The sequence below is a fragment of the Ahaetulla prasina genome, chromosome 3, assembly GCF_028640845.1.
Source record: "Ahaetulla prasina isolate Xishuangbanna chromosome 3, ASM2864084v1, whole genome shotgun sequence".
Classification (NCBI taxonomy): domain Eukaryota; kingdom Metazoa; phylum Chordata; class Lepidosauria; order Squamata; family Colubridae; genus Ahaetulla; species Ahaetulla prasina.
Window position 1 is genome coordinate 117,203,776 of NC_080541.1, and position 21,565 is coordinate 117,225,340.

The 21,565-nt window shown below is 38.9% G+C and overlaps 1 protein-coding gene across 1 annotated transcript; it reads right to left on the reverse strand.

Moving 5' to 3' along the window:
- Positions 1-7,910: 7,910 nt before the first annotated feature.
- Positions 7,911-9,198, reverse strand: LOC131195004 (leucine-rich repeat-containing protein 52-like). The gene is made up of 2 exons (XM_058176627.1): positions 8,625-9,198; positions 7,911-8,167 (listed from the first exon to the last, which is right to left on the reverse strand). Exons 1-2 carry the CDS (start codon positions 9,196-9,198, stop codon positions 7,911-7,913), a joined length of 831 nt encoding a protein of 276 aa, XP_058032610.1.
- Positions 9,199-21,565: the final 12,367 nt, after the last annotated feature.

Below are 21,565 nucleotides of genomic sequence, written 5' to 3' on the forward strand. Positions count from 1 at the left end.
TTCTTCTCTTGGATTTTTATCTCTGTCAGAATCTGCTTCTTGGCTATTCAATCTAGGTCCATGATAGTGAACCTATGGCACACGTGCTAGAAGTGTTGCCCATTCCTCTTCTGGGTTTCCAGTGCATGAATGTGCACCAGCCAGCTAGTCTTCTGGTTACTGGTGCACATGCGTGCACAACAATCAGATGGCCTTCATGTGTGCGGCAGTGCCAGAAACCGGAAGATCAGCTGATCGTCCATTTCCTGGCACGCGCATGCCCACAAGGCAGCACCTTTTAGCGCGTGTGCGCACCATCCTTACCATCAACGCCCACATACAGCCCCAGGACATCAACCCCCTTGCCAGCCAGGAGTGCTGCTGCCAGTCACTTCCCTGCATCCACCCACCTGCCTCATCACCACCACCACTGCTGCAAGGAAAGGCCCCAAAGCTGTACTGCTTGGAATCCATGTGGGCTGCTGCAGGGGGAGGCCAAGCATGGCTGGCTGGATGCTGCCCAGAGCACAAGGTTGGCAGCAGGAGGAGGAGCTGCCGCTGCCTCTTAGCTGGTGTGAACAGCCTGCTGCTGCCCTCTCTGTCCAGCCAGCTGCTTCTGCCACTGCCAGGGAAGTGGCAGCATGAGAACTGCTGCCACCAGGGGCGAGGTGGTGGCAGTAGCAAAGAAATGCAAGCCGGGGCTTCCCTCTCTCCCTGGTGGAGGCTTGGAGCCATGGAAGAAGCCTGCTCAGGTGGGGAGAGAGAGAAGCATGCCCCTTCGCCCTGGCGATTCTCACACAACTGCTTCCCCAGTGGCAGCAGGAGCTTAAAGCTGGAAGTCCACCATCTCCGGATGGTAGGAGAAAGGAAGGCGAAATTAAAGAAAAAGAAGTGATAGTAATGGAAGAAGACCTTTTACAAGTGTTGGATGTTTCTAAGATGGGATCAGGGATTCCAAAAGAGCCAAGGATGACAAGAGCGGCTGTCAAACGCAAGGAACAAGAAGAAAAGGCTCAACAGGCTCAATCTGCTATTACCAAGACGGAAACAGTGGGAGGAGCAAGGCCCAAATATGATTTGCGGCTGGTGCTTCAAAAGTTTCTGATTGCTGATAATGGCAATTAGACTTTTATCTTGGAATGTTAATGGATTAAACTCCCACAAAAGAGAAGAAAGATATTTCATTATTTGAAGCAATTTAAAAATGACATTGTATGTTTACAAGAAACACATATTAGAACATTAGACCAGAAATATAATCACAAGGTATTGTTATACATAAACCAAACATAGAATAAAATTTTCCCTTCCAATACAATTAACCACATCCAAAGCTTTTCATCTCCCAACCCCCTCCCCATTACATAAAATAACTTTCTAATTATTCAAAGGCAATCTGATATTTCTTAATCTGATATCTATTTTGTAGATAATCAATCCATTTTTTCCATTCAATTAAATATCTTTCCTGCGTATTGTCTTTTAAAAAAGCTGAGATTTTAGCCATCTCAGCCAAATTAATGACTTTCAGTATCCATTCTTCTATTGTAGGTACCTCTTCTTTCTTCCAGTATTGTCCAATCAACAGTCTTGCTGCTGTTATTAAATTCAGAATCAATTTAGTCTCAATCCCTGTACAATCCGTTATAATTCCCAAAAGGAAAAATTGTGGCAGGAACTTTATCTTCTTCTTCAGTACATTTTGAATAATCCACCAAATTCTTATCCAAAAGACCTTAATTTTCTTGCAAGTCCACCAAATATGAAAATATGTAGCGTCATCACAATCACACCTCCAACATTTCGCTTGGATATTAGGATACATACATGATAATTTTTTGGGATCTAAGTGCCATCTATAAAACATCTTATAAAAATTTTCCCTTAAATTCTGTGCTTGTGTAAACTTAACATTTCTAACCCAGATTTTCTCCCATGTTTCCAACATTATTGGTTCCTGAATATTCTGTGCCCATTTTATCATACAGTCCTTTACCAAATCCTCTTCGAATCTATTTCAAGCAACACATTATACAATCTCTTTATATGCTCCTGGGTCTGATTTCTAATTTGCTTTATTAAATTTTCCTCCTTTGCATTATACCAATTTTTTGATCTTCTTTCCATCTAGCACTTATTTGCCCATATTGAAACCAAGTATAATTCCTCCCTTCTTCATTTAATACCTGTAATGATTTTAATTGCAATCTACCTCCTTCAGCATACAAAAGTTCTTTATAAGTAATCATTTCCTGTTTCTGTTCTATATTTATATTCTCTATTGCATGTCTGGGGCTCGCCCATATAGGAATCTTGTAATCTAATTTATAGGAATATTTTTCCAGACCATAAAGAGCACTTCTCAACACATGATTCTTAAAAGCCCTATCCACTTTTTTCATAAAATAAATCGCATGCCATCCATATAACAAGTCATAACCTTCTATATTCAAAATTCTTTCCTCCGTTAAATTAAACCAGTCACTTATTACTGAAAGGGCTACTGCTTCATAATATAGTTTAAAGTTAGGCATTTTTAAACCACCTCTTTCCGTGAGTCCTGTATTATTTTCATTTTAACCTCGCCTTTTACCCTGCCATATAAATTTATTAATCCCAATCTGCCAATCTTCCAAATTTTTATCCTTTTTAATTATTGGTATCATCTGGAACAGAAACAAAATCTAGGTAACACATTCATTTTAATAGCCGCAATCCTTCCCAATAGCGATAACTGCACTCATATCATTCTGAACTTTTTGCCATAGCAAGTCATAATTGTTCTTATAAAGTTTCTTGTTCGATGAGCTAATATAAACCCCTAAGTATTTAACCTTTTTTACCACCTCAAATCCTGTCATTTCCTCTAGTTTTTGTTTCTGTTGTATAGACATATTTTTAATTATCACTTTTGTTTTATTCTGATTTATTTTAAATCCTGATACCTTTCCATATTTATCAATTACTTCCAACAAAAATCTACTTGAATTTATAGGATTTGTTAAAGTAGCCACTACATCATCTGCAAAAGCTCTAACTTTGTACTCATATTGTCTAATCTTAGTTCCCTCTATTTTCGTTAATTCTCGTATTTTATCTAATAATGGTTCCAGAGTCAAAACAAACAATAGTGGTGATAAGGGACATCCCTGTCTCGTTCCTTTCGCAATCTTAATAACTTCTGTCAAACTACCATTTATTATAATCTGAGCTGTTTGCTCTCCATAACAATCTCCAAATTGCATTTTCTCTATTAATTTAAATAAAAAATCCCAATGCAATCGATCAAAGGCTTTCTCTGCATCCAAAAAAATAAGTGCTGCTGAAGTATTCTTCTTTTCCAAATATTCCAATATATTAATAATCTGTCTAACATTATTCCTCATCTGTCTCCCTTTTATAAATCCAGATTGATCAGTATGAATTCTTTGTTGTAAAACTAACATTAATCTATTTGCTATTATTTTTTAAAAAATCTTATAATCATTATTTAAAAGTGAAATCGGCCTGTAGTTACCGGGTTTAGAGCAATCTTGCTCCTCTTTTGGTATCAGTGAAATAAAAGATGTTTTCCATGACAGGGGTATTCCCACTCCTAGTTGTATCTGATTAAATAATTCTTTAAGTGGGCCTAATATTTCATCCTGTATTTTTTTATAATAACTTGCTGTAAGACCATCTGTACCAGGGGTTTTCCCCATTTTTAATTGTTTAATTGCCTCCACTATTTCTCCAGTAGCTATCGGCCGATTCAGCTCCTCCCTCTGTTCTAATGTTAGAATATTAACCTTATAATCTTTCAAATAATCATAAATGTCCCTATTCAATATTTTGTCTTTTGCATATAGTGCAGTATAAAATTCTGAGAATGCCTTTTTAATTTTATCCTGTTGATATATCTCTTTGCCTTTATATTCTATTTTTTGTATGACACGTGCTTTCTGTTTTTTCCTTAAGTTATATGCCAACCATCTCCCAGGTTTATTTGCATTACAAAAGGTATTATGTTTAGCATATTGTATATTCGTTGCCACCTGGTCTGCCATTAACATATTAAATTGACTCTGTAATATTTTTATAGCCTCTTTAAGTTTGTGATCTTGTGGGTTTTGAATTAATAACTGTTGCTTCCTTTGAATTTCTTCTTCCAAGTACCTATACTGCCTTTGTTTATTATTCCTTTGCCTATTGTCCAAGTAAATCAATATCCTCTAATAAAAGCTTTACTCGCCTCCCACACAGTTCCTATAGGTGTCCCTTTGTGCATATTAAAATCAAAAAATTCTTTCAACTGTTTCTTACAATAATTTACATTATCCTCATATCTAAACAGATTTTCATTCAACCTCCATGTTCTACCACCTTTTTTCCCTTGTAATAATTCCATCCATACTGGGCTATGGTCAGTTAAACACCTCGGAAATATCTTCATTTTCTTCACCCTAGAAAGCAAGTCATTAGAAATTAAAATAAAATCAATACGTGAGAAAGATTGATGCCTATCAGAAAAAGTAATATCTCTCTCATCTGGATTCCGTAACCTCCATATATCTCTAAACTCAAAGTCTTCCATCATTTCAAAAAAGGATTTTGGTAATTTTGCATGTATAGGTATCTTCTTGGAAGAGGTTCTCTTATCACTTCTTGTATCAATTACTCCATTCCAGTCTCCTAATAAAATAAATGAACTATAATCCCAGAGGATCAACCTCTCGTGTAACATTTTATAAAACTTTTCTTGTTGCTGATTAGGTGCATAAATACCTATCAGCAAAGTCTTTTTTGCATCTATCACCAGTTCAATAGCAATAAATCTTCCTTGAATATCTGCCTCAATTAACTTAGCTGGTATATCCTTCCTGATATATACAACAATTCCATGCTTCTTTTCCAAAGCTGATGCAACAAAATGTTTACCTAATTTTGAGTTAATTAAGTATTTTTGGTCTGATAATTTTATATGTGTCTCTTGCAGGCAAATCACATCATTTTTAAATTGTTTCAAGTAGTGAAATATTTTCCTTCTTTTCTGAGCTGAATTCAAGCCATTAACATTCCATGACAAAATTCTATTTGCCATTACTGGCCTCCTGAAGCTTTGAAGCAAACAACGGAAGCTCCTCCTCCGGTATCTTCCGTCTAGCTCCTCCCACAGCTTCCATACTGGGACCCTGACTTTTACTTTGAGACTGTTGCTCTTCTTTACGCTTAAGAGCTCCTCTTGTCACCCTTTGCTCTTGTGGTTCCTCTAATGCTGGCAGCAATAAAGGCTCTTGGATCACCACGCCTTCTTGAATCTGTTGAAGTTTTTCTATCACTTCTATTTCAACTTTCAAGACTGTAGAAAGAAAATCCTTTGCCTTTAAAACAGTGTCAATTCTATATCTCCTTCCTTGATAAAATACTGTCAGTCCAACTGGCACCTCCCATCTGAATTGAATCTGATGTTTTTTAAGTTCTTGTGTAAAAAAAACAATTTCCTTCCTATCTCTTAACATCTTGGAAGGAATCTCTTTCAGCACCTTCAGCTCCTGTTCTCCAATTTTTAAAGTTGTCTGATATGAAACTTGCAGAATCTGATTTCTCATAGTCCTTTTCACAAAATAAACCACAATGTCCCAAGGAAGCTTTCTCTGTCTTGAGATCCAGGAGTTAACTCTATATATTTTATCAATTTGGTAAGCTACCTCTTGGGGTTCCACTTCAATAAATTCAGCCAATGCTTCTGATATAATTTTTCTTAAGTCTTCTCCTCACTGTTCTTGCATACCATGGATTCTAAGAGCTCCTTCCATAAGTTTATATTGTAATATCACAACCTGATCTTCATTTTGATCCACTTTTTTCTGAACACCTTTCATTTTGTCTTCTAAATGCTTATTTGACTGAGAGATCTGTTGCATTTCTCTTCCAATCCTCAATTTTTTACTCAGTCCTTGAACTGCCATGAGAATATCTTCTCTTATTTTTGCATTAAAATTCTCCATCATCTCTTTTTGCCTATCTTCAGAAAGTTTTAATTGTACTTTCAATATATCCTCAAGACTTGGTTCAGATCCCCTTCTTCCAGAAGGCTTTAAAGGTTTAGCTGCCATTCTGTCTTCAAAAGAATCAGGAATTTAAACTTAACAACTTTCCTTTACTCCTTTCAGTATAAGAGAACTCCGTTTGTAACAATCCACAAATAACGCTACTTTGTTGTACTAAAAATTTTTACTTTCACTTTCAGACGCCATTTTAAAAGTCAATTAATCAGAGACAAAGAAAGGTTTCAGGTTTCAAAAAGGGAGTCGGTATACTTGCCGTGTTGATTCTACATCAAAGATCGAACGCTTGTGAAATTCCTGTCTGCTTAGAAAATCAATCAATTTAATAAGTCCTTTTGAGCAGAAATGACCCCCTACTCCTTTTTCCTGAAAAAAAACAGGAGCGCGTTTGAAGTTGGAGATAGTGGAGTTTGGTGGGATCATAAATCCAGGAAAATTCGCTCTTAAGAGCAAACCCCCTGTCTAGATCTACCACTTTTCCACAACTCTGCATAACCCTCTTATGCCCAAAGGGTATGCTAAGCTCAGTGAACAGTGATTTATACTGTTTCACTGACTTTTACGATCTTCTAACGCGGAGTGCCCTGTTAGAGCACCCGGCAGGAGCGGTGACGTCACTGGAGCCCTTTAGCTGCCTCTTCTTCTTGCTATGGCTGAGAGGGAAAAGAAACCCCAGGTCAGACAGGAGAGCTGCAACTCTCCTCGACCGCACAGGGTGTCCCTCTTTGTTTCACCACCCTTACAGGGTGGCTTTGGCTCCTCTTGGAGCCCACAAACAGGGAGAAGTCAGCACAGTGAACACGGAGACCTGTTCACTGTGTCTGAGACCGCCATGACATCAACTGTACTTTTCCCTTACTCCTACATTCTTGACCAAGTCTCTGACTTTTTCCTTTGAGTTCTCAAGATATTGTGTATTTTTGGATTATTATATTTGATATGGCTTTACTCTTCCTCAGCCATCTGTCATGCCCATATCTCCTTCTTTCTCCTAACTCCACTCCTGTTTTTATGCCACATCTGCCCACTCTGCTTGCACCTTTTCTCGGTGTGTGATTGTTCCCTAGGACCTCCATATGCTGCATCTATAACATGGCTGCCTGCTGCACAGAATTTCCATACATACATCCTCCCACCACTGAGGCCAAGACACAATATATTCTCTTTTGCTTCCCCCATGAATGAGGAATCATAATAGCTACTCCAGTATGACCCAAAGCAATATAGATAGTACAGAACTGCTGCTCCAAAGCTACCCCACAGACTCTAGAAGAGAATAGCTTTTATGGAGACTAGGACTTTTTATATTCTGCTAAAGGTTCTGTAGCACTTATTTTGCTGTATGCTATGTCAGCTAGGATGTTTCCATTACAGTAATTTTTTTTTCAGTTGAAATGGACTCAGGCTGAAACTCAAAGTACTTAAAAAAAGGAGAGGAAGCAATTGTTTTCAACTTCTCGTAGTACCAGTACTGGAAAAAATCTATCTGATCCTTTTCATTGTGCAATTTTCATGAGTGAGGCTTTTGTTTATTCCTACCAAAGTCTCTGTTCAGAGGCAAACTTTTTATAGCCAATCACATAAAAAGGAGGAGGTTTTCTTGCTTGTCCTCTATTCTGTTGCTTCTATATTTTCTTAGGAATATTTCATTTTTGGAAGACACATCCACATTAAATTCTCTTTCTCTGATACATAATCCTCTCTTTTGATCAACCTATCCCCTATCTCAAGGCTGTATTTTTATTCATAATGAAATAAAATGAAATCTCTCCCTTGAAATGAGTTAAAACTGCAACTAATGAATTTTGTAATAAAACAAAGGGACTAAAATGTTGGTGCATCTGCATTAGGTGTTGACACTTGGAAGACCTCCAAAGCAATTAGTTAGATCATTCTGTACTCTTCATCCTCTGGTTCATCATATAGTCTCATTACAGGATGGTAATACATCACTGTGCCAAACCCAACAAGCCAAGCCACTAGAGTTCCTCCCAAGAAAACACAGAAGGTTAATAGACAGATGTACATGAAATCTTCTAGTTGTAACTGCAGAAGGCATAGGTAACCGAGCTTCAATTTTGCCTTGATGAGAGAAAGACCCTGCATTTTTTCTGGTTTACTGCAAGTGGTATTCTCAAAATCTGCAAAAAGGAAACATAAAATGAGAACTAGTGTGAATTTTAAACAGTTACTGGTCTCTCTACAGCCCATTGCTCCTGCCACTGTGAGGGGGAGGTAGCAGTTCTCACACTGCCACTTCTGGCTGGGATGCTGGGGAAGGGAAAGGAGGAGGAACTGCTGTTGGGGAGGCAAGCTGCCCAGGAGGGCTGGAGGAAAGCGCAGCATGGAGAGGCCACCGAGGGGTAATTGCTAGCAACCTGGAGTCTGGTAATTGAAATGGCTGGCCATACAAATGGAATGTGCTGTACACATTACAGTTGAGGACTAATCTGAGGATTTGTGAAAGTTGTCTAAGGACATACAGAGGGACTTATTGGAGTATAATTAGGTCTGTGGATCTGACTGCTAATGGAAGAATCCACATTCCTAATTAACTCAGGGAATAAAAGAGATATTCAACATGAAATCTAATCTCACCTGGGGATTTAATATCACTATTTGTTAGCCAGTTGGAGAACATCAGGAATTTGCAGTCACAATTCCAGGGGTTATTCTTTATTCCCAAAATACGAAGTCTGTACAGTTTGTGGAATGTTTCAGCGCTGAGGTAAGACAAGCCACAATCACTCACATCTATATATCTCAGAAGACTGTTCTTTTCAAAGGCTTGCTCCATAATTTCCACCATCAATGGATTGCCAGAAAGATTTAAGAGCAGCAGTTCACTCAGTTGTGAAAAAGTGAAGGATGTTATGTGGGAGAGCCTGTTGAAACTGAGATCCAAATATGTCAGTTTGATTAACCCTGGAAAGCTGAAATCCAAGTCCATTGTTATCAGATTGTGGCTGCAATCAAGGTGGACCAGTTCATTGAGATAACTCATGGTTAATAGCGGTAAATTGGTGAGATTGTTCTGTGCCAGAATCAGTTTTTTAGTAGTCAGAGGAATTGTGGTTGGAAAGTTTTGCAATTTTTTTCCTGTGCAGTTCACTTGCCACTTATCACAAGTACATTCTGTGGGGCAACTCAGGGCCTCTTCTATCCATTTCATTCTAAGTGCAAGAATCATCCACAACAGTGGGGAACTATGACAAGAGATCGGAATGAAATACCCCATCTTGTAGTTTTCTCTCCTTTAGATTCATCAGAAGAGGACTTGCCTTTTTGAAATTTCAGATGCAGAGGAGAATATTAGTTTACCAGTTCCTGCTAGAAGAGCTCCAAGTCATCTTAGTTGTTACTGTCACCTTTATGACATCATCTCTTTAGCCCATACTCTGGAATCATGATGGTGATGTACAAGCAGACATGCCTATGTCAACTGTCTTAATAAATATTCATTTCTTTTTTAGCATTTATGCATATTCCAGTCTTTTATACTTTTGTAACAATAATTATATTATTACATAGCACAATAATATTTACATAAGAGAGTTTCATTGCCTCCACATTGGGGCAGACCAGGTGCTTTGACAGAAAAACACTTAATCTCTCCCCTGGCTCAGCTGATACAAGGAGGAGGCCTTGTGGCTCAGAGGTTAATACAAGGGCCTAATATGCAGACAGCCCAAGTTCAAATCCGAGTAAGGGTATGGCTAGTTGATACAAGCTTGAAATAGATCTATACTAGTCTCCCTTTATCAGCAATATATATGTATATATATGTATGTATGATATATTGATCACTGTCCATTTTGAATACATACTGGAAAGAGAAAGTTTGAGAGTTCACAAGGTTGATGCTATATGGAACAAAACTGTGACTGACTCTAGATGTTCTGCTTCAGATACCATGAAGATGTAGCTAAGGCAGAACAATTCTAGGTCTAGATGGAATCAGCAATAACTCCTAGTTAAATATACCTGTTTTTTCTCTCTCCAGGTCGATGTACATCTCTCCAGGTGTTCCAGTTATAGCAATAAGTGAATTTTTGCAACAAATCTAATATCGTAATACTAATTGTTTCATTTTTCATTATTTTGACTGAAATTATAACTAAAGAAAACAAGAGCAAGCAGCAAGTATTGATGTAACAACTAACATAAGAATTTTTATTTGAAATCCCACGGGGTGATATAATCTTTTTTTTTTTTAAATTCAAAAAGTTTTACAAAAAATTTCCCCCCCCTTTCCCCCCAACCCCCCTCCCTTCACTAATACCCTCTCCCCTGGCTTCCCGGAAGAAGCACAAGGAATAGTTAAAAATAAAACAAATATATGCTAAGAAAATTTTCTCCCAAAACTATTATACCAATTTTCCCTCTCTAGCTTTGACTTCCTCCTAACATAACCAAAATCCTTCAAAAAAAATAAAAAATAAAAATAAAAATTAAGAATTAACAATAGTAAAATATATAAATCAATAGAACAAATTAATCCTAAAGTATTTAAAACCAGCTAAAGCATAAAAATCCAATCCAATTCAAAAAATATGTCCCTTATAACTTCTATAACTATATAATTTTCCCCCCATGTCTTTCTTACATAAGATCTTTTGAGAATATTCTAAAATTTAGTGCAACACCTTATAAAATTTCAATACAGAAAATTACAATATCTATTCAACTTTAGTCCTTCCTCATCAAAATCCAGTATAGATCCAAATATCTAGTCTTTTATGATAGATATAAAACATATAATCAACCCATTTCTTCCAGATCTTCCTCACAAATTGTCTTTCCGGGACACTAATATTTTTGTCTGTTAATATTTTAAAAAAACCTTGTTTCAAGGATAATACTTTTGTCTCTTGCCATTTTTTTTGATGCATTAATCTCTGTCTTTCCTTCATTACTCCTTTTAAAAAGTCAATCACAATATTTCCTAGTAATTCCTTATGTCCAAGAATCCAAAAATTACTGCCGTATATTCCATCAGTCCAAAAAGAGAACTCTTGGGAAACATTAAGCTTGTGAGTCTTTTCCGTTCGAGGGACAATCTCCTGTAGCACAAATTCAGGCATTTCATCCAAACTATTTAAAGAAAACTTCTTTACATCAACTTGTTTCTTCACGATCAAATCTTCATATTTATCCACTTTTATTTGTATCTCCTCCATTCCATTTTCCGAATGATTGCACTGGTTAATTTGCTCCAAGCTCTCATCCAAAACGTCCCCATTTTTTATCAATTCATATTTTTGAATAATTAAATACATACTTTCTGTGTAGTCCTGTATAAAGTCACGAATCCATTCTTCTGAAAGAACCTCCATGACAAAGTTCCTGCTGAGAATCCCCTTGTAAAGTACTTAAACAACGTAATATAATCCAGCAGTCCACAGTCAAACACAATAAGATAAAATCTCCATTCAGTTTCGATTCAACAGCAAGGCTCCCTTTGATGTATCGCTCTGCTTTGAGTTTCTCTAAAACGAAACTGAAGGGGGGGGGGAAATTTCTCTCTTTTTTAAAAAAAAAGGTAGAAGTCAGAAAATCAAAAATACTTGCAAACCAATAATTGTTCACTCACGCTTCTTCTGTCTGCTTTTAGTAACCACAAAAATGAGGACCCAGATTGTTGGGGGGCAATAAGTTGACTTTGTATATAGTATACAAATGGATGAAGACTATTGCTTGACATAGTGTAAGCCGCCCTGAGTCTTCGGAGAAGGGCGGGATATAAATGCAAAAAAAAAAAAAAAGAAAAAGAAATCAGTTGTTAGCAGAAGTGGACACCTTCCTCTTTTCCTGCTTTTTCAGGAGCACAGTGAATACTGGAGGTTGGGGGAGGGTTCAAGGGGATTCGACCTTTCAGGACTTTGCATTACAAAAACAAAGCCCCTAGGGGAATCTACCACAATTCCCCCCCCCCTTGTTCTTTCTCTCTCTTTCAACCAGAGAGGGAAATTAAGCCGGGATCAGCTGTTATCACCGGCTTTTACCATATTCAATGCGGAGTGCCATAAATTAGCACCCAGTGAGAAAGGTGGCGCCACCCAGAAGCCGGGGTGATATAATCTTTTCTACTGGACATCCTAGGGTGATGTGTAAGGACATTTTTCCCCACAGCAAAATCTTGAACCCAAAGTCTACAGTCAGAGAGAACATGTCAGTCTCTTCCTCCCTCTCCAGTTTGTTGCCCTCTTTGTGGATAAAGAAAGTGGGTTGTCCTTTGTGCAGCAAAAACTTTGACAATGATAGAGAAATCATGTGCCATCTTCTCCCAATATCTCTGTATTTTTTTCTGAGCCTAGTAATTGCATTTATCTCTGGAGCTGAAGAAGACAGTGTTCAATTTCCTCCATGTCTTCCCTGCAGGTGAAGTTCAAGCATACTTTCTGTGTGCAAGGACTACTGGAATAGTCAGGCTAAAGAAGAGGACGCTCTGAGCCATTCCTCTCCATAACCAGATACTCTGATGAGGAGAAATTCTCTGGACTCCTTTTTCAGGTTTAAGAGATATGTTCATTTTTCAAAATCCAAATTTCTATGGTAGATATAATATTGAATACATATGGGGTATATCAGTGGTGAAATCCAATTTTTTTCCCTACCAGTTCTGTGGGTGTGGCTTGGTGGTCATGTGAACGGGTGGGTGGGGCCAACTCAATGTCACTCCCACCCAGTCACATGACACTTCCCCAGCCACACCTGTCCAGGTTTTGTGGCTCCCATGTTTTCTGTGGGAAATGGGTCATGTGACAGGATGGGAGTGGCCAACTTGATTGGTCTCATCCTTAGGAAATTTCTCCTTAGTCTAACTCACAACAAAATAGCACAATAAAATAGCACTGTTCCAATATTTAGAATGGAATAGAATAGAATAACAGAAAGGTCTTCAAGTCCAACCCCCTGCTTAGGCAGGAAACCCTACACCACTTCAGACAAATGATTATCTAATCTCTCCTTAAAAACTTCCAGTGTTGGAGCATTTACAACTTCTGGAAGCAAATTGTTCCACTGATTAATTGTTTTGTCAGGAAATCTGATGGGCTCCTACAAAAATGAGGAAGTCAATTTATTTTCCAAAGCACCAAAAGCACAAGAAGAAACAATGGATGGAAACTAACCAAAGAGAGAAGCAACCTAGGACTACGGAGAAATTTCCTAAAGATGAGATCAATCAACCAATGGAATAGCTTACCATCACTAGAGGCTTTCAAAAAAGAGTGAGGGAAGTACACCCCAAAAGGGCAGTGCCAGGAACCACTAAAACAATGCAGAAAACTTAAAACAGCCATTCCCCTTTTGAAAAAAAGTAAACCCTAAAGCAAAGGCAGCAACTGAGAGGGAAACTAAGAGCAGCTGTTCAGACTAATTGTGCCTCCAAAAGCCATTAACTGTTCCAACTCTATTATTCTATGTTCTCTATGTTCTAAATTGGGTGCTTCCCAGCAGAAGCAATACAGCTGGTTGGACCACTCATGCATTAAATTCACAGCCTGTATGATCAAGCTGCATCATTGTCCCCTCCTGTATATTTTTCCCCAGGAAGAAACAAGAAGTAGCCAACACTGCAGCAGCTATAAAAGGTCTTGGGAAACTCCAGGGAATATCAGTTGATCACAGAAGTGTTACTTAATACTCTTGATAATGAAAACATTTGTAAACTTGTCCTTCCTGAAGGGAAGAGGTTAATCCCATTGCCTAGATAGGTGATTGATGGGTTTCCCTGCCCTAATCCTGTCAGTTTCTGTGGTTTATTGACTTCATTCAGTGTGTATCAGCTGCATTCCAGCTGCAACTGTTAAGTGGAGCTATTAAACTGAAGGGAGGGAGGCAGGGAGGGAGAGAGAGAGAGAGAATCTTTCTTGCACTTTATTTTTAACCAGTTCTCTGAACTGGTTTGGGTGAACAGGTGAGAACTGGCTGAATTTCACCTGTGGGGTATATGTGATTTATTTTTAATATTTGTCTATCCTTATGTGTAAAAGATACAAAGCTATTTTTATTTGTTGTGTAAATGAATTCTACAGTTGCTTTGCTTGTTTCAGACCTGCTCCAGCTTAGACAAGACCTTTAGACAAGACCCTTGACTCCATTTGGTTGAAGTGATAGGTTGTTTTACTAAAGTTATATGGTTGTCGTGAAAGTAAAGCTAGACCTGAGTATTCCCACACAAAGGTTACACTTTTTCCCAGGGGTGAAATGCTCCCGGTTCGCACCGGCTCTCCCAATTAGGTAGCGATGGCAGCTGCTGTTTTGGAGGAACAGTAGCAAAAATCCCTGCCCCTGCCCCCCCCCACCTCTGCTGAGCCACACCATCAGCAGAGGTTTTTTTTTAAAAACTTTTAAAAGTTTTCTTCAGCCGAAACATGCCTTTAAAAGTTTAAAAAAAACCCTCTGATGATCCCGGGGCTGAGCAGAGATCAAAACCCTTTAAAAGTTTTTTTTTAAAAACCCTCTTCAGCCGAAGGGCGGGGGGGGGGGGGGGGAAAAAAACCCCAGGATTTAAAAGCCTCCTCTGGCGATCCCAGAGGAGTTTCCTGATCCACACAGGCTTTTAAACTCACTTTTTAACAGCCTCCACTTACAAGAGCCCCCACCCATGCCCAGCCAATTCCCCCTCCTCACTTACCTATGATTACTGCTCCTTTCCGGCTGCAACTGCATGCTTTCTTCAGCTACTGAAGAAAAAAAAAGCTTGCTTTGACTTCCTGCTTTGCTAGCTGAGGAACTCTGGGATTTTAAGTCCACAATAAAATAAAATAATAAAATAAAATAAAATAAAATATTTGTTCAGCTTTTTGAGATTTGGTGTGTTTCTGTAGTGTTTCACTCTAACGACACAAACACACAAAATCTCAGAAAGCTGTATGTGGCATTTTGTGCGTGTGTGTGAGTCTGTTGTGTTGTGTTGTGTTGTGTGTGTGTAAAGTGTGAAAGTTGGTTTTTGATACCTCTTATTGTTTTTTATACTTTGTTTATTATTTTTATTATTTATTGTTATTGGCCACACCCACCCAGTCATCTGACCACCAAGCCACGCCCACCAATTAAGCCACACCCACAGAACTGGTAGGGAAAATTTTTAGATTTCACCCCTGCTTTTTCCTCTTTCTATGGCCCTCCCCCCTTGACCAATTCAACAGTGTCCAATAGTATCCTTTTTTGATGTTTTGAGAACTGCTTTGATGCTTGGCACCTCTCAATGTAGTTTCACATTCTGTTCCCAGGGCATAGAACTTTGGTGTCTGGCTTATTCAGGTTTGAAACCTCTGATTCTTGTTAGCTTCTCTCCCCCCACTCCACTTATCTTCCCTTTCCTATGCCCAAGCTTTACTTCCCCAAATTCCTTCTTCCTCCCTTTATGGCAGGATGCCAGTGAAACAAAGAAGGTGAAGATGGCAGGCTTGACATTCTGCCCCCTTAACAGGGAAAAAGGGAGAAAAAACAGAATAATTAGCTTTATTTACTTGGACTTCAGTAAAACATTTGATAAAGTAGACCATAACCTACTACTAGATAAAGTAGAAAAATGTGGGTTAGACAGCACCACCACCAGATGGATTCATAACTGGCTGACCAACCACACTCAACGTGTAGTCCTCAATGGAACTACATCCACATGGAGGGAAGTATGCAGTGGAGTACCCCAAGGCTCTGTTTTAGGCCCAGTACTCTTCAACATCTTCATCAATGACTTGGATGAGGGGATAGATGGGGAACTCCAAGCTGGCAGGAATAGCCAACACTCCAGAAGATAGGCTCAAGTTACAGAAGGATCTTGACAGACTTGAACATTGGGCGCTATCTAACAAAGTGAAATTCAACAGTGAAAAAAGTAAGGTTCTACATTTAGGCCAAAAAACCCCAAAATGCACAGATACCGTATATGTGGTACCTTGTTCAATATTAGTACCCGTGAGAGGGATTTTGGAGTCCTAGTGGACAACCATTTAGATATGAGCCAGCAGTGTGCAGCAGCTGCTAAAAAAGCCAACACAGTTCTGGGCTGCATAAACAGAGGGATAGAATCAAGATCACGTGAAGTGTTAGTGCCACTTTATAATGCCTTGGTAAGGCCACACTTGGAATACTGCATTCAGAACGACTAGCCTTGTGGTGCAACCAAAACAATCTGGAACTGAACACACTCAAAACCGTAGAAATGGTGGTAGACTTTAGGAAAAACCCTTCCATACTTCCACCTCTCACAATACTTGACAACACAGTATCAACAGTAGAAACCTTCAAATTTCTGGGTTCTATCATATCGCAAGATCTCAAATGGACAGCTAACATCAAAAACATCATTAAAAAAGGACAACAAAGAATGTTCTTTCTGCGCCAACTCAGTAAGCTCAAACTGCCGAAGGAGCTGCTGATCCAGTTCTACAGAGGAATTATTGAGTCTGTCATTTGCACCTCTATAACTGTCTGGTTCAGTTCTGCAACCCAACAAGAAAAACACAGACTTCAGAGGATAATTAGAACTGCAGAAAAAATAATTGCTACCAACTTGCCTTCCATTGAGGACCTGTATACTGCACGAATCAAGAAGAGAGCCGTGAAAATATTTGCAGATCCCTCGCATCCTGGACATAAACTGTTTCAACTCCTACCCTCAAAACGACGCTATCGAGCACTGCACACCAGAACAACTAGACACAAGAACAGTTTTTTCCCGAAGGCCATCACTCTGCTAAACAAATAATTCCCTCAACACTGTCAGACTATTTACTGAATCTGCACTACTATTAATCGTTTCATAGTTCCCATCACCAATCTCTTTCCACTTATGACTGTATGACTATAACTTGTTGCTGGCAATCCTTATGATTTATATTGATATATTGATCATCAATTGTGTTGTAAATGTTGTACCTTGATGAACGTATCTTTTCTTTTATGTACACTGAGAGCATATGCACCAAGACAAATTCCTTGTGTGTCCAATCACACTTGGCCAATAAAATTCTATTCTATTCTATTTTGGTCGCCGCGATGTAAAAAAGATGCTGAGACTCTAGAAAGAGTGCAGAGAAGAGCAACAAAGATGATTAGGGGATTGGAGGCTAGAACATATGAAGAATGTCTAGTTTAATAAAAAGAAGGACTAGGGGAGGCATGATAGCAGTGTTCCAATATCTCAGGGGTTGCCACAAAGAAGAGGGAGTCGGGCTGTTCTCCAAAGCACCTGAGGGTAGAACAAGAAGCAATGGGTGGAAACTGATCAAAGAAAGAAGCAACTTAGAACTAAGGAGAAATTTCCTGACAGTTAGAACAATTAATAAGTGGAACGACTTGCCTGCAGAAGTTGTGAATGCTCCAACACTGGAAATTTAAGCTTTTAATGGAGTTTATCTGGATACTTGTTATGGAACTTGTGAAGGAGTTTTGGGGCTTGGATATGCTGAGCACCTACCCATTCTGTTTCCAAAGGGGGACCCATCTTTCTATGTAATTTACTATTGGGTTTTCCCTCTGAGTCTATGAGAGTCTAAAATCTCTATAAGTGCTGTTTGCCTTCAATCAGGATGGGAGTAGGTGGTAGTTTTGTTGCAGGGCATAGGGGAGAAGTGATTGTCAGTTTCAACAGGCTACAGTGAAAAACTGGATGAATACATCTAAGAGTTTTGGATAGATCCAGTCGAACCATTACTGGGTTGATGATTTTATTTATTTATTTATTTATTTATTTATTTATTTATTTATTTATTTATTTATTTATTTTTATTTATTTATTTATTTATTTATTTTGTCACACAGTATATATAAGCATAAGCATGAAATAACTATACAATATATAAACATATATATATATATATAAGCATAAGTATGTAATAACTATATTAATTGGATATAATGAAAGGAAGCAATAGGACAGGAACGGTAGGCACGCTTGTGCTCTTATGCACGCCCCTTACAGACCTCTTAGGAATGGGGAGATGTCAATAGTAGACAGTTTTTGGTTAAAGCTTTGGGGATTTTGGGAAGAGACCACAGAGTCAGGTAGTGTATTCCAAATATTAACAACTCTGTTACTGAAGTCATATTTTCTGCAATCAAGATTGGAGCGGTTAACATTAAGCTTAAATTTATTTATTTTATTTATTTATTTATTTTGTCACAACAATATATATAAGTATCATACAAAAAAAGATTATATAGTATATAAACATATATATGAGTAAATATTAGGAGATATATATATATATATATATATATATATATATATATATATATATATATATATATATATATATATATATATATATATATATATATATATGTATATGTCTTTGGTTGTTCGGGTTTTCTCCCGTGTAAAATTGGAAGTGTCTTGGCGACGTTTTGATGAAGTCTCATTCGTCATCTTCAGGCTTCAGCTTCGTGCTTCTGGGAGCAATGTGTGATCGCAGCTGTTTCTTCCTTTTAACTGCTAGTGGGGGTTTATTTATTTATTTATTTATTTTATTTTATTAGATTTTTATACCGCCCTTCTCCCGAAGGACTCAGGGTGGTGTACAGCCGAAATAAAATACAGAGTATATACAATTAAAAGAAATTAAAAGAAACTATTAATAAATGGCCGATAATTTAAAAATTTACAAATATTTAAAATCTCTAAAACCCCAATTTAAAATCAACTATTTATGCCAGTCCTGCTTGAGTAAATAAGTATGTTTTTAGCTCACGACGGAAGGTCCGAAGATCAGGCACTTGACGTAGGCCAGGGGGGAGTTCGTTCCAGAGCGCCGGTGCTCCCACAGAGAAGGCCCTACCCCTGGGAGCCGCCAGCCGACATTGTTTGGCGGACGGCACCCTGAGAAGGCCCTCTCTGTGAGAGCGTACGGGGCGATGGGAGGCATACGGTAACAGCAGGCGGTCTCGTAAGTACCCGGGTCCTAAGCCATGGGGGGTTTGAACTGATTGGGTGGGAGCTTGGCTGTGCTCTGATTGGATGGGGGTTTTTCTGTGCTCTGATTGGCTGGGGGTGTGTCCTGTGTTGGTGGGGGCTTGGTTGTGCTCAGTCTAGTCTGTGCTGCAGGGGGATTTGAGCTGGTGAGCTGCATAGCTGTTGTTTGGCTTTGTGGTCGTGCTACATCTTCATAGTGGGTGTCAGTCTGCTGCATGAATGGATTGGAGGGGTTTGAAATGGCTAATGTTGCAGCTGCGGTCTGGCTTCTGGTCCTTGGTCGTGCTTCATGATCAGTGTGGGTTTGGGTCTGCTTTCTGGGTGGATGTGCGGTGGTGACATCCTGTGTGGACCTTGTGAGTGTGGGTCTGGTGTCATTCCTCGTGTTAGGGACTCGTTTGTCAATAAGGGCGGGTTTCCAAATGGCTGGTAGGCGGGAGGTGTCATCTCGTTTGTTCATGCTGTGTGGGCGTTTTTCTATCTCAATGGCTTCTCTGATTATTCTGTTGTTAAAGTGTTCAGTTTTGGCGATAGTTCTGGTCTTTTTAAAGTCAATATCATGTCCTGTGACTTTAAAGTGTTGGACCAGGGAAGAAGTTGGTTCCTCTTTTTTGAATGAGTTCTTGTGCGTGCACTTATTCTTCTGTTGGTTTGTCCAATGTATGTGGTGGGGCAGGCGGTGCATGGGATTTCATATACTCCTTGATTTTCTAACTCAATTTTGTCTTTGGGGTTTCTTAGGATGGTGGATATTTTTCTGTTTGTGCAGAATGCTGTCTTGATGTTGTGTTTGTGGAGGATCTTGCTGATTCTGTCTGTGGTGCCTTTTATATATGGGAGGAGGGCTGTGCCGTTTTCTTGTTCTCTGTCTTGGATTTTAGTGGGGGGTTCTTTTTGGATTAGCTTGGTAATCTTATTTGTTTGGAATCCATTGGATGTTAGTACATTAGTGAGAGTGTCTAGTTTGGGTTTTAGGTGTTGTTCATCAGCTAAGCATTTTGTTCTGGAGATGAGTGTCTTGGCTACGGAGTTGATCTGTGCTGGGTGGTGGTGTGAGAGTGCGTGCAGATAGTGGTTTGTGTGTGTTTTCTTCTGGTAGATGGTGTGTCCTAAGGAGCCATTGGGTTTCTTGTAGACTAAGACATCTAGGAAGGGAAGTTGGTTATTAACTTCTGTTTCCATGGTGAACTGTATTTTGGGGTGTAGGCTATTGAGGTGTGTGAGGAAGTTGTCAAGTTTTTCTTTCTCGTGTGGCCAGATTATGAAGGTGTCGTCTACATATCTGAGCCAGAGTTTGGGTTGTGATCAGATTTTCTAGAGCTTGGGTTTCAAAGTGTTCCATGTAGAGATTGGCAATGACAGGTGAGAGGGGTGATCCCATGGGTGCTCCTTCTACTTGTTTGTATTTTTGTCCATTATAGATGAAGTATGTGTTGGATAGGCAGTGGTTGGTCAGATCTAGGATGTGCTTGGGGGGGTTATATTTGTTTTGGATAGCTGTCAAGGCTTCTTTGATTGGCACTTGGGTGAAGAGGGATATGACATCAAAGCTCACGAGTAGGTCGCTGGGCTGTAAGTTTTGTTTCTTTATGATCTCTATGAACTGGAATGAGTTTTTTACGTGTGAGGTGATGGATTCTGCATAGGGCTGTAGTTGTTTGGCGAGAAATTTGGCTAGGTTTTGTAGAGGTGAGCCTATGGAGCTGACTATGGGTCTGAGTGGGGTTCCTTCTTTGTGTATCTTTGTGTATATATATATATATATATGAAGAAGAAAAAGAAAAAACAATAGGACAGGAACGGTAGGCACGTTTGTGCTCTTGTGCATGCCCCTTATGGTCCTCTTAGGAATGGGGTGAGGTCAATATTAGAAAGTTTTTGGTTAAAGCTTTTGGGATTATGGGAAGAGACCACAGAGTCAGGTAAAGTGTTCCAAGCATTGATGATTCTGTTACAGAAGTCATATTTTCTGCAATCTAGATTAAAGCGGTTAACATTAAGTTTAAATCTATTGGTTGCTCTTGTATTATTGCAATTAAAGCTGAAGTAGTCTTTAACAGGAAGGACATTACAATAGATGATTCTATGAGTTAAACTTAGGTCTTGTCGAAGGCGACGGAGTTCCAAGTTTTCTAAGCTCAGGATTTCAAGTCTGGTGGGATAAGGTATTTTGTTGTTTTCAGAGGAATGAAGAACTCTTCTTGTAAAATATTTCTGGACATGTTCAATTGTATTGATGTCAGAAATCTGGTGAGGGTTCCAGACAGGCGAACTGTATTCTAGAATTGGTCTAGCGAATGTTTTATATGCTCTGGTTAGTAGTGTAGTGTTTTTGGAAAAGAAGCTACGCAAGATTAGGTTTACAACTCTTAGAGCCTTTTTTGCTATGTAGTTGCAGGTGGCTTTGGCACTTAGATCATTTGACATGAAAACTCCAAGGTCTTTAACAGGGTGGGGGTCATCTGTAAGGTAATGTCCATGAAGTATGTACTTAGTATTTGGGTTCTTTTTTCCAATATGTAAGACTGAGCATTTGCTGGTTGAGATTTGGAGTTGCCAAGTTTTAGACCAAGTGGTTAGATGATCAAGATCTTTTTGAATGGTAGATGTATTG

Coding starts and splice junctions, on each gene's coding strand:
- LOC131195004 (XM_058176627.1), bottom strand. CDS start 9,198: ATGAAATGGATAGAAGAGGCCCTGAGTTGCCCCACAGAATGTACTTGT. Junction 8,168..8,624: donor TAGTGATATTAAATCCCCAG/GTGAGATTAGAT, acceptor TCCTTTTTGCAG/ATTTTGAGAATACCACTTGC.